The sequence below is a fragment of the Clarias gariepinus genome, chromosome 1, assembly GCF_024256425.1.
Source record: "Clarias gariepinus isolate MV-2021 ecotype Netherlands chromosome 1, CGAR_prim_01v2, whole genome shotgun sequence".
In the NCBI taxonomy this organism is placed as follows: Eukaryota; Metazoa; Chordata; class Actinopteri; order Siluriformes; family Clariidae; genus Clarias; species Clarias gariepinus.
Genome location: NC_071100.1, coordinates 46,645,036 through 46,663,653, shown reverse-complemented (window position 1 = coordinate 46,663,653; position 18,618 = coordinate 46,645,036). Strand labels below are relative to the sequence as shown.

Here is an 18,618-nt window from a genome sequence, read left to right as displayed (position 1 = left end):
GGCGGTCCTTTGTCTTAAGTCTCAAGTTTTCTTTAGTAGCTTGATCACACACTCTTAGTCATCGTCTATACTGCTTTATCCTGTATCCTGGAATCTACCCCAGGAGACTTAGGGCACGATGGCGGGGTAAACCCTGGACGAGGTGCCAAACCATCGCAGGGCACACACACACACAAACACACACTCATTCACACACTACGGGAAATTTGGGAATGACAATTTGCCTAATCTGCATGTCTTGGCAGATTATTGTGGGAGGAAACTGGAGTTCCCGGAGGAACCACACCAGGGGCCGACTGGGACCAAAAAGTGGCCCTGGGCTTCCTGGCCCACAGCAGCCCACATCATAATACATTGTCTTATAAATCTAGAGATACATTTTTAACACCAGTTACTAGTGTATAAATATAACACAAGACAGAAATCAAGGTGATTTAAACATATTATTTGAATTATCAATAAACATATATTGGGTCATATTAGTAAAACAAAGAAACAAAGGAAAGAACATCAAGACAAACAACAAATAAATCTATAAAGACAATATTTTAAAAAGAATCGCAATAAAACTGAACAGGTAAGCTGAAATAAAATCAAGAGCAGCATTAGCTTACGCTAGTAAACTAGTTACTTATTTTAATTATTATGGTAGTCAATATTAATTCGAAATAAGGCTGAGAAACGTTATTTTGAATTAATATTGACTACCATAATAATTACTAGCACGAGTTAATGCAGCTACTGAATTTATTCCAGCTTACCTGTTCAGTTTGATTGCCATTCTTTTTACTCAGCTCTTTTACCTACAGCTTACACTGATGAGTGGTACTGTATATCTTACACTGCATCAAGATGATACCCCCTGCGAAATGGATCTCACAAACAAAAAGGCCAATTTGTCTTTTCCTCATACGTAAAGTGTTTAGATGAAATTTCACCCATACAAGTGTGACAAATATGCAAAGAAAAAAAATCAGGAAGGGGCAAATACTTTTTCATGGCACTGCACATGTAGTCAGGTTGTTCCACTGGGATAAAACTGTGCTAGGTGGAGTTATAGCACTTTCAAAATCACATATACTAACTTTACACTGATCTGAATCTGAATCGCTTTTAAACATCCTTGTGACTCAATAAGAAACAATGCAAAGAATATTTTCTAACAGCCTGTAAATGATTCATTTTGGCAGTATTGTCTTGCATCTTTTTAAATAAATAAATAAATAAAATCACATGCTGCCAAAATGTCTTATTTTGCTGTCAAACTGTTTATAAGCCTTCTGGGTCTTTGTGAGACTGGTGCTATTGGACACTGAAAATATTGTCTTTATACGTAGTTTTATGTTGTTTGTCTGATTGTTCATTCCTTTGTTTTATTGTTTTACAAATATGACCCAATATATGTTTAGTGACACTTTTTTTTGTATTGTGTTATAGTTTTATACTAGTACGTGGTTTTAAAAATGAATCTCCACTTTAATGAGCCAGTGTATTACGATGTGGGATGTGGTGGCCTGCTGGATCCATCCTTGCCGTCCCTGACCGTAATGTTGGACCCGTCAGAGTCTGCGGAACTGTAACCTTCCTTCACCCCAATGCCATAATCTGTTCATTTGAAGCATTTCACAGCATTTACCTCCAAAGCTTTTTTCTTCTTTTCGCGTAACTTTCTGCTCCACCTTTTCTTCTTCGTCTTTTTTATTAATGGAAATTATTGTTAATTTGCCCAGAGAAATTCATTGTATCGAGAAAGGATCAATATCTCTCCCTCCGTAAATTAAAAGTGAAAGAGGTGAAGAGGGGTCGGGGGGCATGTTTCAGAACATGGATGAAATAGACGCACTCTATGTGTAGAAAAGAGATGCAATATTATGGTTTCCGTCATTTTTTATATATTTGCGTACTGACTGGGCCGCCCCACATTGGCCAGCAGCCCATCTGGAAAACTCCCGGTGCTCCGGATGTGAGGCCACTGAAGCCCACCAAGCATGGGGAGAACATGCAAACTCCATGCACACAAACCCCGAGGCGGGAACCAAACCTGGACCCTGGATGTGTGAGGCAACAGGGCTGCAGCTTGATTAGTTTATATATGTATTAGTTTATATAAGTATCTGGCCAAATCTGCAATGACATTGTATCCAAATACATATACCTCAAAATAGAGTCGGTCCCTCTTTTGCAGCTTTAACAGCTTCCACTCATCTTGGAAGGCCGTTCACAAGATTTTGGAGTGTTGCTGTGTGTATTCGTGCTCATTCATTCTGTAGAGCATTTATGAGGTCAGACACTGATGTTAGACGAGAAGGCCTGGCTCACGATCTCCGCTCCAGTTCATCCCAAAGGTGGGATTGAGGTCACAGCTCTCTGTGTAGGCCTGTCAAGTTCTTCAAACACCAACCTCGTCAAACCAAACTAAAGAATATATGTGGGTCTCCAAGCCACCTTGGCCAGGATCATCATTCATGAAGGTATAGCCTTCATTAAAAATTTTTTTACTGTGCTAAAAGTCTCATCACCTTACTGTGCTTACAGTTTCACTCACTCATCGACTATACCGCTTTATAACCGCTTTTAACCCTGGACCGGCTGCTTATCCATCACACACTCTGGGTAATTTGGGAATGACAATTCCCAAAACAGCCTAATCTGCATGTCTCTGGACTGTGGGAGGAAACCAGAGTACATAGAGGAAACCCAACAAGCACAGGCAGAACATGCAAACTCCATGCACACAGAGATGAAAATCGAACCTGGCCGGGAATTGAACACAGGCCCTGGAGGTGCAAGGCAACTCCTTCATTCAGCAGAAATTTCATTACCAAATCTTGCTATGACTTCAATGACCGTTTTAAATACTGTACATTAAGGGTTATATTTAGTAGTTTGGAACAAGACAGGTTGGTCTGAATTAGCAATTTCTTGTAGATCTTTTACTTCTTAATCTTGTTTTCACTTTTTTCTTTCTTTCTTTCTTTCTTTCTTTCTATTAAGTTTTAAATTAATTGAAAAAAAAAAAAGCGTTATTGCTTAATGCACCTGCTGTGCCTCGGTGTGCCTTAGCAATCAGTCCCAAACTGGGAGAGAAGGACAAACGCACATGTATGCATAATGTCTCTGAAGTTCTCTGTTTATTATCAGCAAAAGAGCATATTTTAGCCTTTAGGAGAGGTGACCTGTGTCACATATGTCCTGTATATCAAAAGAACAGAAGTCATTTACATGTAAGTCATCTGGAGCCCCAAGGACAAATAGACAAAATGAAGCAAATTAGCATTTTCCGGATCAGAATGTTCACATGGAGTATAGGAAGTATCACCATGTTAGGAATGGGGAAGCACAATGAGGGGGTTGTTCTGTGGACATAGAGGCATGGGAAAGTTAGCAAAATATCGGAAAATCTTAATCTTTCTTTCTTCTTCTTCATCAAAAAATAATTAACATATAAACGTATTATACACAGCCTGGCCAAAAAACAAACAAACAAACAAACAAACAAACAAACAAACAACGCACACTCCAAGATTTCATTCAATCACCTTTAGGTGTGGTGGCCACTTTATGTGTGTAAATGATTTCGTATGCTTCCAGCACCACTCTTTCACACTCTCGAATATGTCGTCAGAAAAGAATAACCTCCAGAGATGTGAGACCTGGTTATTCAGTACATTCAGCTGACTTTTTATTGCAACAGGTGCATCGCTTCATGCGCTTTCCTTCTTAATCTGATCCGCTCACAAATCTGGAATAGGTTTAACCTGGACTCATCAGACTACATGACCTTTTTCGATTTTCAAAGTCTAATCTTATTGCTTCCTAGCAAATGAAAGCGTTTCTTTCCTGATGAGTCTCATTAACGTGTGTTTTTTTTTATGGCCACACAGATTGTAGTCACAACCCTGTGAGTTCTTATCACATTATTTGTGCATGGAAATGATCTTACCTTCACTCTTAAACATGGCTTTGGTCTTTACTGTTGATTTTTTTACTATGCAACTTCACTAAGCTTGAGTGATCTCCACTGTTTAATGTTTTAATAATGTGTTGAAGGGTCCATAACCCAGTTCCAATAATTTTAAATCTCCTTAGTTGGTTTCTTTGCTTGATGCAGCCCAATGATTTGGCCCTTGAGAAATGGTGAGGTTTTTTTTTTGGCCAGACAATGCTCCTACTGTTATATTTAAAACTGATATGAGTAGTTTGTCAATGGTGTTGACATAGTGATTTGCATACATTCTTATAAAAGTCTGTCAGAAACAAAAATCTCAGAGTTCTGATTTCTCCCCAAAATATATTTGAAAATCCGTGGTGTACTGTTATAATATAGTAATATTAGTTAGTATTGATTAGTAATAATAGTAATATAGCAGCTGAGAATATAATATACTCCCCTTTTCCAGTGGTCAGCCCCCCCCAAAAAGCAATCTCGTACGACTCGTGTCTCTTTTAATAACCCATTGATTATAAGGTAGGCAACAAGGGAATCAGGAAGTAGATCTGGTATCAAGTGGCCTACATGTCTCTTCAAGCAGCCTTGTTACTTGGACAAAAGAATCTGCTGTACCTCTCTTCCCTATCTGTATTCTCAATCAAACCTGTCTCGCTCCAGAGCCAGACTTTTAATCCCCAGAAGGCTTTGGTGACCAGCCACAAAAAGCCATTGTGCCTAGCTTAATTATAACCCCTGCTATGACCTGACCGGGGGAGGTGAAGTGTGCAAAAATGCTGCATGCCTTCGGCTCTCAGCGGATCGAAAGAGAAACACTAGACCACTAAGTGGAAAATGACCACCCAATGTTAGCTAATGGAACAGCTCCCCTCTTGTCCAGCTCCTGCTTCAGCTTTCTGGATGCTGGGAGAAAATAGCAATGTGAGCCTTCAGATCTCCCTTTCTCTCTCTCTCTCTCTCTCTCTCTCTCTCTCTCTCTCTCTCTCTCTGTTACTTTCTACAATACTTCTGCCATCATCTGAGAGACTCTATTGCCCAAAGGCATGATGGAGCAAACAGCAGGACGTTTCGTTTTGGGTTTTCTCCTGGTTGCCGTGGTCAGTGGAGCCACCATCCAAAGCAGTGAGTATTCAACTTATCAGTGCAGACAGGTGTGCTTGCCACATTCTCTGACTGTATGGTAAGAATATGGCGCCAGATTTATGTCCATTTGTGGAAAAGATAATCAGCAGGACTTTATTTAACATATTTAACTATATAACAATTTTATCCATTGCAAAAGGTCTATTACATAATTTGGAACCAAGCATGTACAAGTGCTTCACAGCAATAAATGCTTAGACCTTATTAATAAGGTTAACTATGTAGCACAAGGAGGTTCTTGTGTGTTAATGAGAGAATGAGCAGAGTGGTTTGAGCTCACATTAACTCAAATAACCACTGTTTACAACCATGATGAGCAGAAAATCTGTTTAAAAACATACCACATTAAACCTTGAGGAGGAAGAACAAAAAGTTTCCAGTCCTATTAACCAAGCACATAAATCCGAGGTTACAGTGGGCACAGGTTCACCCAAACCGGTCAGGAAAAACCTGTATCTTGTTTTCATCTTTAACATTCTATACCCACTGTAGCCACAGAGACTTGTTAAATTACATCAATGGTTTAAAGTTATTATTCAATAAATTTACATGAAAACCAGTTTAAACACATGAAAAGTATTAGAGATGTGTTAAAGCTTCTTTCATGAAATTTAATTTAAATATTTATTTTTCGCCGGCATGTTAAATGATACTTAATCACATATAAACATTTTAATTACTGTACATACTTACTTATGGAAGTCACTCAGTTAGCTGCAAACATTAATCCAATTTGTAGCATTATTAACTGGAATTTTGCTTTTTTATTTATTTTTTATTTTTAACTTACATATCCAAGTTGTAAAATGTTATTTTTTTTTAATTACTTCACAGTGGCTACAAAGCCTGGGGGTTACTTACATAAATTGCCAAAAATATATGCATCTTATAGACCAGAAACATACCACAATACTACATTTTATAGTATAAAATGCTACAAAATTAATGACTTACATTTCCTTCCTCACAAACAATTAAGAACTTTTATCCAGAAATAGTTAAAGAAATTTATCCACAACTATTTAAAAATATTTCACTTATATATTCAGCATGAAAAGTTTCCACCAATTTATTATTATTATATAATTACCCATTAAATTCAGTAGTGGGCTTTAAATAATGTTGTCCAAAAACTAGTTTTTAGACAAATAATTAAGATGTAATATGCAATACAAATGTAGAATTTGTACCAGAAATGATTTACACAGTAATTACTGTCCTGATAAAATGACTTTTTTTAAACTAATACTAATAATTACTAATAGTTTAGTAATTCTTATTATTTTTATGTTGCTTTATGTTGCCTTATATTCCCTTTTCAACTTAAAATTCTAACTTGAAAAATACATTCTTACTTAATAAAAATAAAAGTATAAAATTACAAGAAATATTTTACAATATAGTTGGTACAAAATATAATCATTAATTGAAATTTTTTTTTGTTCAGTTTGGTAGTACTTACTATTTTAATGTTACTTTAATGATAAGTTGAATTATTTCTTTAATTTTTCATGTTGCTTATAGTTTGGACCAAATACTTTACTAGTTACTATATTTATAGTTTTAAAATTCAGTTAATTGTGCATTGTGTGTTTTTTTTTTTTTTTTGCGAAGTGCTGTTGTTCAAAAGTTTTCAGATAAATTACCAAAATTTAGAATTGCAATGTGTATCATGTGCCAGAAATCACTTACCTAGTACATACTATATTTTACAGTATAGTAAGTTTAAAGTGCTGTATAAATTAATTGTAAATATAATTGTATTTTCTTTGAGGTAGGTTTTAATTAATTTATACAACATTATGATTGGAACTTTTACTTTTACATACATCATCCATTATAGTTTACTCCATAAGTTGTTTAATTACAAATTATAAATGCAAAATATACACAGAATTATATTTTTTATATAAATACTTATATAAATATAAATACTTTTCTTAGTAATTATTATTGCACGACCAGCAGTTTTTACATAATTTCCCTTTAGTGTTGAAATCCAATTCGGAAAAGAATGCAACAACTATTGACTTTTTAGTAACTCTGGATTAAGACTGTTTTGCAATAAATAAAATTTTCTTCACATGAACATGAAATGTGGAAAGTCATAACAGAGTAAGTATGTAAGTTAAGTTTGGCTTACAATGCAAATGTATTATAATGTAGTTTATTGCATGACAAGTTCATTTCAGATGATTTACAAATAAAAAAAAAAGAGAAAATGCAAATACAGCAACAATTAAAACATCAACGTTAAGTTGAAGCACAGGGTGGTTAAATGTTCAGTATGAATAACTGGCTAGCCCTTTTATAGTACTGTATACTAACAGTTCTGTCCCAAATCCAATATATCAAGTAGGTACACTATGTACCTATGGGGAGTAGATTTCTCCTCACACTGATTGAAGAGTGTAAAGTTACACGGCTTCTTTTTGCCCAGTCACTTGGTGTGCAGTTTCCGAGATAGAGGAGCAGAAGTGTTTGGATTTGGCCGGCAACATCACGCTACGGAACATCCGTGGGAAATTGCAGTGTGTCCGGGGTCAGAGTGCCACAGACTGCATGCAGAAGATTAAGGTGGGAAAGTGGTCTGATACTCTACTGGCCGATTTACTTTTACCACCATGAGGTTGATTATTTTTCTTGTAAAAGCACATCCCAAAGTATTTTATACCACTTTGTCAACAATGCGGATTATTTTTTCAATAATTTAGAAACATCATACACTGTTTTAAATTATCCATTTACAGTTGATATCAATGTTGTGAACATCTACAAAACCAGTAATAAACTGAAGTATGAGTGAAAATAATTTTCACAACACAATAAGTGGTGAATCCATTTTTTTTTTATTTTGCCATGACCATACATTTACCATACAACATATTCTTGTTCTTTTGCTTCCAACAGAATGGCACGGCCGACGCTGCCTCCATGTTTCCTGATGAGATCTACACTGCTGGAATTTGTTACGGTTTAGACGTAGCGGTGGGAGAATCACACAATGGAATGGGTTAGTGCTACTTCATATTTATCCTACCATACATACTGTATTGTACATAGACATGTGTAAAATCGATTTTTCTATATTTCTATTTATATATCTCTCTAGTCATTTCTCAATTCTTCTTCTTCTTATTATTATTATTATTATTGTTATTATTATATATTTTACTTCTTGTAAAAATAAAAAGTTCCTCAATCATAATGCAATGTTTTGTTTGCAACTTTATAGCAGGATACAGAAATTTGGGTGAACTACAAATTTTGGCTCGAATTCCTCAATTACTGTAAAAAATCAATACACATTTTTTTTCACAATAAATTGTATATTTATTCATTTATTTTCTACGTTGAATTACATATTGTAAGCTAAACTGCTAAATTGTGCAATAGACCTAAAACCAACCCCCATGGAGAAAACTTTGCACGCCTTTAATAGGCTCTGAACATTTCTGTGAAATTGGAAACCAATACAGATTTTTTATTTTATTGCTATTTGTTATTCAGTATTAGTTTCATGATAATAATGAAAGTCTGTCTTTAAGAATAAATTAAAATGAAAATCATGTTTACTTGTTTACATACATGTTTACATATTTTACATACTATGCATTATTAAAAAGATATGAATTATAAATCTATATAAACTTTATTACTGATGGACAAAATTGTATTAGTTCTATTAGGAAGTTCTATAAACAAATCTTATGAAGCAGAAGTTTAATTTAAAACCCAATGATGATGCTAGTTTAACATTCCCTCTTCTGGAGTGTTTGTATGAAGGCTACCTCTCACTGTCCCTCAGATGGCATTAATTACTACGTGGTGGCGTTGGCGCGCAAGTCCTCAGGTGACCTGTCCCTGCTGGAGATGCACGAGCGCAGTTCATGCCACCCAGGAATCCGCACCACAGTGGGCTGGACGGTGCCGATCGGCTTCCTGGTCAACACATCGCAGATCAGCGTGGACCAGCAGTGCAACTTCCCTCATGGTGAGTTGATTCATTTTTTATTGACAGATAAACAGATGTAACTATTTGCTTGTTTATTGCTGATTTACTTACAAAAATATTTTGTTATATGTTGAATACAGTATGTGTATTTATGTAAGGCATCAAATAAGTACATAAACATACATTTGCACAATAATTAAAAACAAAAAATAAAAGTCAATGCAATTTTCTAAAAATAGTTTTTTAAACTACCAGTAGTAAGTATGAAATCTTATGTTAATCCAACAATTACAAACATTTCAGGTAATCCTTTTCTAATGAGCTTTTATTTAGGGATAGGAACGAACATATAAAATTTGGAATAAATTAAATTCATCCAGAACCTTGGTTCATAAAACATAAACATTTAAAATGATTATAATAAAAACTAGTTGAAACTCGCCTCGCCTCATGGTTTTTAAGGTTTATAAAATAAATTTACATTGCATTGTAGAATGTCAATTTACTTTTAAAATTTGTTGTCTTATAAAAAAGCTTGTTCAAAATCGAACAGTTTCACATACAGTAATACGGTGGTCAAAAACAGTAAAATAAATGTTTATCCTTTGGGTTTTGACAATGTTACTGCTAAAAAAATACATACATTAAAAATATTTGTATTTTTATTTTAACAGCCTGTATTTTTATTTTTATAGCATTCAATGCAAATTACTTACACTGTCATGTAAAAAACACTAAGCAAAATAGACTTCCCAATAAAAAAGTAACAAACTCGGTGTCATAGTTTAAGTGATCTACTATTTATTTACTTTGTAGCTGAAAAATAGTCCCAAATATACCAAGTCAACTCCAGTACTTTAGTATGAAACATTTCATAGGTATTGATAAAAGATTGACTATTTTTAAGTTACAAGATATTTCACAGTGTTAAATAACACAAGAAGTGCTGAATCCTGAATCCATTTTTTTTCAACTTCACCATTACATTAAATCAACAGGAAGGAAAACTAATTCTGCTTTTTTGCCTCCAACAGAATGGCACTGTATTTAATGGTGATAAGAAAATATCATTAAATATTATAACGTTTCCAGCGTATACATTTTATATACATTTTATTATCAATGTGTATTATATAAACCAAAAAACGATTGGAACAACTTTAGGAGACAAAAGATTCCTGTTTGGTAAATGAGGTTAGGATTAGGATTAGGTGTAGGTGTCACATTAAACACACTACAAAGATTACACCTGCAAAGAGTTCCAATCTGGGTCTGAGTGACTTTACCACTCCTTCTCCCATAGCGGTGGGAGATTTCTTTGGCTACAGCTGTGTCCCAGGAGCAAAAGATCCGGAGCATGACCCCAAAGGCAACAATCCCAGAAACCTTTGCGAGGCCTGCATAGGTGATGAGAATGACCGGCATATCTGTGCCAACAACCCGCGGGAGCGGCACTACGGCGAGGCAGGAGCTCTCAGGTACAGGGTGTTTTTGTGACTCGCAAGAACAAAATGTCTTCGACTGACTATATAGGAACTCCTGCTAGTACAAAAAGTCCAATTCATATTAGTGATGAAGGTAAAGCTATTTAAAAATGTAGAAGTTACTACAATAAACGACATAATAAATTTTGATTTGCTAAATGCTGTGTAACTTGCAGATGTGTGGCGGAGAACCTCGGGGACGTTGCCTTTGTGAAACACACCACTGTCTTTGACAACCTCAATGGTATGGAGAACCCGTTTTTAGATCCAAATAAGAAAGTTGCATAAATGTTAAGATAAACTCTTAAACACTCCATGTTTGGGACATTGTTTAGCCTTTGTAGTTCTTAAAACAATCCAAGAAAACATTCTTGTAAACTTTTTTCAAAAAAATATGCTCACCTCATATCTCCGGTGTCTCATTTCTATAGGATTTCTATACTGTAGTGTCTCAACTAGTGTCCATGCTACTAAAGCCATTAAAGGCAATATCTTCTCCTGAATATAAGTGATACTTTGGCAGCACTTAAGTATTTACCTGACGTTAAATCTGCATCTTAAATGAAATTAAAATGTATAATAGAATGGAAGTTTTGAGCAACCGCTGGACATAATTGAATAAAACGTTTTAAAGCAGTCATTTTTAGCTTTAACCCTTTAACTACGTATTTCTAAATACTCTTTTCCCGTCAACGGCGCATATCATGCTAGTTGAAAAGAAAAAGAGACTTTACTTTTCTTATTCATGTGATCTTCAGGAAATTTGAATGATGCAACCTTCTGTTAGAATATTTGATGTATATGTTCATTAGCACTATGTATATGTTCACGTAACAAAGTGAATAGATTACAAATGTACATTAACGATGAGACACTTTCTTCCAACAATTTTTCAACCTATAGAAAGAATGAGTATATTTTATTCATATTTGATATTTTTATATTTCTGCATGGGCTACGACCTGAGTACATGACATGACCGGGAATAGAGCCTGTCATCCACCCAAAAAATGTTTCTTTAACCCAATGTGATCCAGCAGGGGGCAGAATGTTATAACATTATAACTCTGAGAAAAGGTGCTGAGGGAAAAAAAAAGATAGTCCAGGTGTCTTTCTAATGAGGCTCGCTTAACCATGTCTGCCTATTTCAAGCATCATCCATGCTGTGAATTCTGATCTGACACACGTTTATGGTGATACAGTGATCGCAGTCGCGTGGCAGTTCAGCATTTATGAGGCAGATTTGTTCAGATGAACATATTTCAAGCTGTTGAAGTTAACCTCTTCTGTGAATACTTTAGTTCCTGCTGTTATTCAAATCATTTATCATTAAATATTTATAATGTGTCATTATTTAAAAGATGATGCATAATCATTGATATGATGTTTCTCTAAGGAGACTTTTTCCCATAATTGTGCTGGGAGGAGTCTGTGGTGTCTCACACAACAAACACAGATTCTGCCTGGATGTTTAATACAGTATTGGCATGCTGGATAAAGAGTGTTTTAAGATCTACTGTATCTGACGATCTGTGGTTTCTGCTTAAGGTAAGAACCAGGAGTCATGGGCTCTGGACATAGAGATGGAAGACCTGAAGCTACTGTGCCCAGATGGAGGTGAAGCGCCTCCCTCTGAACACGCGCGATGCCACCTGGCCGTGGTGCCCGCCAACGCCGTGGTGGTGCGCCTGGAGGATAAATGCCGCGTTTACAAGTTCCTGGAACGTGTTCAGGTCAGTGCTTTGTGCCAGCTGGCATGATCTCTTAGTCAGCGAGAGGAAAAGTACTGGTATTCTTCCATGGAAAAAATTGTTTGATGGTTTTTTTGGAGAAAGAGAATTAAAAGCTTAAAGTTATCTTTAAATGCTCTAATGATCCATTACACACTAAGCGATGAAAGCCTGAATTATCTCCTGTCTAAAGGCGATAAAAGATGTACGATGTAGTGATGTCAATTCAACACTGGTTCCAGTAATAAGCATGCAGCGCTTATTTCATTTGTAAAGAAATAACTGTACTAATCAACATACTATACTGATTTTTGATGATTATTTCACTGCTTATCATCTTCTTATTCACAATATCGTTTAATTGTCCCTTGCTTTAATTTCACTTAAAAAACATGATTTCATTCTTAGTTGGTATTTTCTATCCCTAAATCTTTCAGGAATGTTTAAAGATAATGGTCTAGGCCCAAATCATGCAGAATCTCCAACTCGAACATTTACAATAATAATAATAATAATAATAATATTAAAATTGCATTTATTTTTATATTTCTCCAATTCAAACAAGAAATAACGAGATAAATTAATAACAATTCTCCTTTTCTCTATTTCTCCTAAAGAAATATCTGGCAACCTTGGAAGCGTGAACTAAACACAAGATAGATAAATTTACTTGCATAATCATAATGATGTACCCAGGATGTTGACTTGAGAAGCTGCGTAACCCAACACTAAAGACATATAACTTTCCATCTATAAATATTCACCTGATTTTTAAAAATTTAAAGACGTCGTAGTTGTGAAAATACATTTCTTATACATTTATATGCGCATGTTATACGGTTATTTATTTAGTCGACCATGTTACCTCCCATGTCACTCCTGATTCCTGCCCTTTCCTTGCAGAATGCGTTTGCCAACGCCACGCAGGGCTTCTCGCTCTTTAGCTCAGAGGGGTACGGGCAGCCTGATGTCATGTTCAGTGACTCGACTCTGAAGCTAATCAGGGTGATGGGAACTTACCAGTCCTGGCTGGGACACAGTTACACCACCATGCTTCAGGCGTTCGAGTGTGAAGGTAAACGATATGCTTCGTTAACGTGGCATCGGACACGTACATCATCAGTGAAGCCAAAATAACCATGTTTCTTATCCACCAGTGCGAAATTCAGTAACTCTTAAGGAACTTAAGGGCTTAATATGCTTGAGAAGTTCGGAGTATAAAAATGCAGTGACAGTCCAGTGTTTTAATAATGTAGGAATTTATGGTATGAGATAATATGCTTCTGTACCTTGTCTCACAAGCTGTAGTGTGATGGTGTAGCACCACCACCATAAGAGATTATGCCATTATAGAAATATAACTTTTTATACTGTATATACCATCGCCTCCCATTGAGTTGAGTTCTTGCAACTGTTATTAATTTATTCAAGCACATTGTACTAACGACAGGGACTTAGGACATGCCACTAATGAATTTAATTTTTTTTACTAATGAAAAAAAATTATTCTAAATTTGGACAATTGAAGGAGTCTCCAGTGTCAGAATTAAAGCGGCAGCTATTGAGAAAAAAATAGGCTGAAAAGAGAGCAATTATTTTAGCTACTAATGTTAACCTTATTCATAATTAGCCTAATTCTTAGAAAACTATAGATGATTAAAAAGGACAATTTAAAAAAAAAATGTATAAAGCACTTAAAAAAACACAGTTACCATATAACTGCTTTGTATCACTCTGTAGATGATTTTCCTGTAATAGCATGCCCTTACAATGTTTTATTCCTTATTTTATATGTATTTATGCCATTATTATGAAGTTTATTTCAAATTCAGACTTACATTCCTGACCTTCTCCCTCTCATCCACAGGCTTGTGCTGATGGAATTACGACTCTCTCTCTCTCTCTTTCTCTCTCTCTCTCTTTCCTTCTTTCTCCCCCTCTCCCCCTTCCTCTCTCAGATATTCCTTTCCCTCCCCACTTTGGCGAGTTCTCATTCCCAAGCTTCATGCTTTTTCTCCTCTCATTTTCCATCCCACATGCCACTTGGTTCGCTATTCGATCTGCGATCTCACCGAAGAAGACGAAGGCCGACGAGGTTCCTCATGCTGTGAAGGGATTCGTTCTATTGAGCCTATAGTGTGTTAAATCCATGCAATTTGATAAACATCACGAGTTTAATGGGGGACCACTTGAGTGCGGTTCCGCCCTTGACCTCGATGGCTTCATTGTCACCAGAGTCATCTGATGAATTTTTTTTTTTTTTTTTTTAAATACATGATTTGTGAAACCCATTGGTCTAGCATGACACCATTCGCATATATACAGAGTCAGCTCAAAAAATTTATACACACATTAGGAAAAGAAAAATAGTATGATGTATATTATATGAATATAATATTATCATATTATTATCATCATATCATGTTATATGTCAATATACAATATAACGTATAGCAATAAATTAAGTATTAAAATATTTATACCATTTTTTTTTTCCCTGAAGTGTGTATATGTTTTTTTGGCTGACTTTAAGACAGCTGAGCTTAGACTTCAAGGCTGTTCTAAAAAAAATTTTTTTAAACAATTCCCAAATCTCAAATCTCTCTCTGGAAAATGTTCTCTTGGTCTCACGTACTCATCTCAATTTAGAAGAATCTCAACACAGGTGCTCATTATACGATGCTGCCTTCAGGAATTGAACAATATTTCATGTAAATAGTCTATTGTTTCTTCAATTTGTAGAACAGATTTACATGAATAACCTATTATCAATAAAAAAAACCTGTAAAAAAGTGAAATCTGTCTAATCGCCCTGTTTACTCGTTTGCACATCGAGTGATACTTGAGTTTTATGCAGCAGTGATGGGAATGCGGCGGTAATAAATCTCCAGATGAGCACAGCTTATTCGCGAGACGTTTTGCCGTGACAACACGGATGTATTATAAACGATAATGACATCCAATATAGGGTCCTAATGGATTGGTTTCAGCATGGCGACACAGCTAATGAACATTAGCGATTTTGATTCCGGGTTAATTAAGCATTTGTTGGGCACAAGCAGCCTAATGACCTTGATGTCGGAAGCACACATATCTAATTATCATCCGACCATGTACTTTCTTGAGCAGCCTATTTTTCACAGTTTCAGCATTAATTACGCGCCATTGTGCGACATTTTGGGACGTCGTAATTAACCTTTTGTCCCTGGAGTTGTCATAAGTGTATTGCTTTTTAAATGAAAGGCCGTGTAGAACACTACGGGATTCGGTTGTGCATCGTGGAAGCTAATCAGAGGACGGCGGATTATTTTTAACCGAATGGGACGTAAACAGATATCCTTAATTCTTTAATACTTTGTTAATCTCAGGCTTCACTTCTGCCAGGACTGTAGACTTGTACTGTATGTGCGGTGACACTGCAGCACTGGGGGGAACAAAAAAACACAAAGAAGGTGTGAATTCAGGAAAAAGACAGAGATAGAAACAAAATCAACACCCTGATGTGCTTGTTGTGTGTTTTAAGACTGGAGAGAGAGAGAGAGAAAGTCAGAGAGAGACTGGTACAGGAACGACAGGTTTATGTAAGTGATAACACGAACCTTGTAGATGTTCTGCATGCAGCTATAAATAGATACAAAGTCCAATAATATGAATATTGGAATCCTCTATGCTTCCGATAAGAGCTTCCCCGGTGCACCGAGCCAGCTGGCGAGCCGCACAAGCAAAGGGATTGAGGTCCGGGTGGAACGTCGATCTAATCTTTCCTCTTCCGATCCTGCACGGCTTTTTGGACAAACCCAGAACCAGTCCCTGCGATCAGGTTGCACTGACTTATCAGGGTCATGGTAGGTCAACCTAGCACAATCCATGTATACAGAGAAGGCTGTAGGCACTCGGGCATGGCACAAAGCACCCTGGGATTGAGCAGTCCCACTGGAACCAACGGTAGATCATGTGACCGACGCTTGGGAGGCTTGTGTTCGGGATTGTTCTACTTACTATACAGTGCGGTGTTTCATAGTTGTACAGCCGTGGCCAAAAGTTTTGAGAATGAAACAAATTATAATTTGCAGGATCCGTTTTTAGATCTTTTTGTCAGATGTTTCTATGTTTCTATTATGCTGGAAAAAGGCATTGTTCATCACCAAACTGTTCTTGGATGGTTGGGAAAAGTTGCTCTTGGTACCTTTTTTATTTTTTATGTTCTCAGGCAAAATGGTAAGTGAGCCCACTCCCTTGGCTGGGAAGCGACCCCACACACAAATGGTGTCAGAATACTTCATTGTTAGTATGACACAGGACTGATGGTTTTAAATGTACTTCAGTATACCATAGTAAGATTTAACAACAAGATCTAAAAATACAGAAGCAGCAGACTTTGCGTTTTCAAAACTCTTGGACATGACTGTATGTTGGAGAACTTGTGTATGCCACAGTGGTTGCTTTCACCTTGTGGTGTTGAGTAAAAGCCAACACCATTATCAGTCCACAGTCTTTAAAAGGTGCCTTATGTGCACGTGAGTCATCTTCATACTGCACAGAATATTAATCTCTGATTTACTCAGACATAATTTAAACCACTTATTGCTTATTATTTAAACGTTAGCTTAATTAATAGTCTAATTTTGTCTTCACCAATGGGAGCTGGCTGCTGCAACGTTAAAGCCAGCCCCCCCTACAATGTGACTTTTAGGCTTCACTGGTGCACAGCTAATTGATTTGCAGAAAGACTGCCATGTATTATTTTTTTTCACTCTGCGAGAGAAACTTTCCAGATGAACCTACAAAAGCAGACTAAGTAGTTAGGTAAGAATTTTCTGCTTTTAGCAGACATACAGTACATATAAATGACAACCAGGACAGGACATTAATAAAGATGTTAACAGATGGGACACTTAAGCGTCCATGTAAATGATTTTGTCTCGGTGTCCTCGGAACATATGGCACTTGTCGTAATTTCCAGGTTGGACAGAGAGAGAGACAGAGCCGTCGTAATGATAGCATCTTTGACAGCAGCGTGACAGGAGCTGCTGCTGAGGCTCTGACGGACAGCGGAAGCTAGCTAACCCCAGAACTCATATCATAAATACACAGATGGCACCTCGCGTCGCCGGTGATGGTTCATTATTACAGGACAGCGAGTCACAATATCGAAGGCTTGCTGATAAATGCAGTAGTCCTTAATGAGCATGCCAGCTGTATCGGTGCTGAGGAAAAACTCCTTGACACACCATAAGGCGACTCAGAAGGAAACCTTTGCTCTTCTCGGTGGCAAAGTGAAGAAAAACTGAGCACTAAGTGTGGTGAGAGGATGATCGGTATATGAGGTGCTTGGGAATAAGATTTCTGGCATAAAAGCTGTCAGTAATTATGATTACAGCAGCAGTTCAATCTACATCATCCAGATCAGGAGATCCAATGATGCAAGGCAAAGACTTGAGAGTAATCTGTTTTCTTTCAAGTGCATATCTGCATGTTTTAAGTTTTCATAAAGTAATAATAATAATTAAAAAAAAAACGAGAAATAACCAATGCTATAAATTTTTTGGACTCGAAAAAATCTTTGTGGCCCAAAATGAGGCCAAATTGCAACTCCAGATAAAGACATATATATAGCAAGCTGTTGCACAGGAGCAGTAACTCAGTGACAATGACGAAGAACACAAGCATGGCAGGGTGACAAGCGATCCGTCTAGAATCCAAGATCTCATTATTCTGTGTCTCTTTCTCTCTGATAGCACAGAAACCCCACTCTGAGCAAGAGGTTTAATTCTGATCCGTGTTCATGTAACATAGCTGAAACCCCACAAAGCCAAGAGAAAGCTCTGGACAAGACTCAAATCATTATTATTATTGTTATTTTTATTCTTATAATGTTCAGTCTGTTTTTTTATAATGAATTGTGCTTGTCTTGGTATGTCTACATGGACACGTCTTGGTCTTCGCCATCTTTCTTGAGGATTTTGATAAATATAGACTCTGTCTCGGCTAACAGTATTAAGAATTTGGACTTTGCTTCAATCTCCTTGTTAAGTTTAGATCTCGACTTGATCTCCTGGTCCTGGTCTTGGACATGACAATTACAGTCTTACAGACATCGTGCACAGATCTATTTATTGTCTCAAGATCCAGTGCAGTTCCCTAGAAATGAGGGAATTAAGGCAAAGGAGAGGACAAATGTGTACTGACAGAGGTTTATAGGAAGAAAGACACCACCACACTGGCTCTGTCACTGTGCACTGATTCTTCTACATGGAGAAAAATTGATGGAGGACACTTTAGCCATTACCAAAGACTTAACGAGGTGACAAAAGTTACATCAATACCATGGACTGGACAAACCATCCATGACATCAC

General features: G+C 36.5%; 1 protein-coding gene across 1 annotated transcript; it reads left to right on the top strand.

The window, feature by feature from the left end:
- Positions 1-4,938: 4,938 nt before the first annotated feature.
- Positions 4,939-14,968, top strand: otomp (otolith matrix protein). Its single transcript, XM_053502342.1, has 9 exons — positions 4,939-5,071; positions 7,533-7,669; positions 8,003-8,105; positions 8,901-9,086; positions 10,351-10,525; positions 10,708-10,775; positions 12,080-12,264; positions 13,165-13,336; positions 14,129-14,968. The coding sequence occupies exons 1-9, from the start codon at positions 4,993-4,995 to the stop codon at positions 14,137-14,139; spliced, it is 1,116 nt and encodes a 371-aa protein (XP_053358317.1). The 5' UTR covers positions 4,939-4,992; the 3' UTR covers positions 14,140-14,968.
- Positions 14,969-18,618: the final 3,650 nt, after the last annotated feature.

Excerpts from the sequence above, each read along its gene's own strand:
- otomp (XM_053502342.1), top strand. The coding sequence starts at position 4,993 with ATGATGGAGCAAACAGCAGGACGTTTCGTTTTGGGTTTTCTCCTGGTT. Across the intron at positions 5,072-7,532 it reads TGGAGCCACCATCCAAAGCA|TCACTTGGTGTGCAGTTTCC; the intron begins GTGAGTATTCAA and ends CTTTTTGCCCAG. Across the intron at positions 8,106-8,900 it reads AGAATCACACAATGGAATGG|ATGGCATTAATTACTACGTG; the intron begins GTTAGTGCTACT and ends ACTGTCCCTCAG.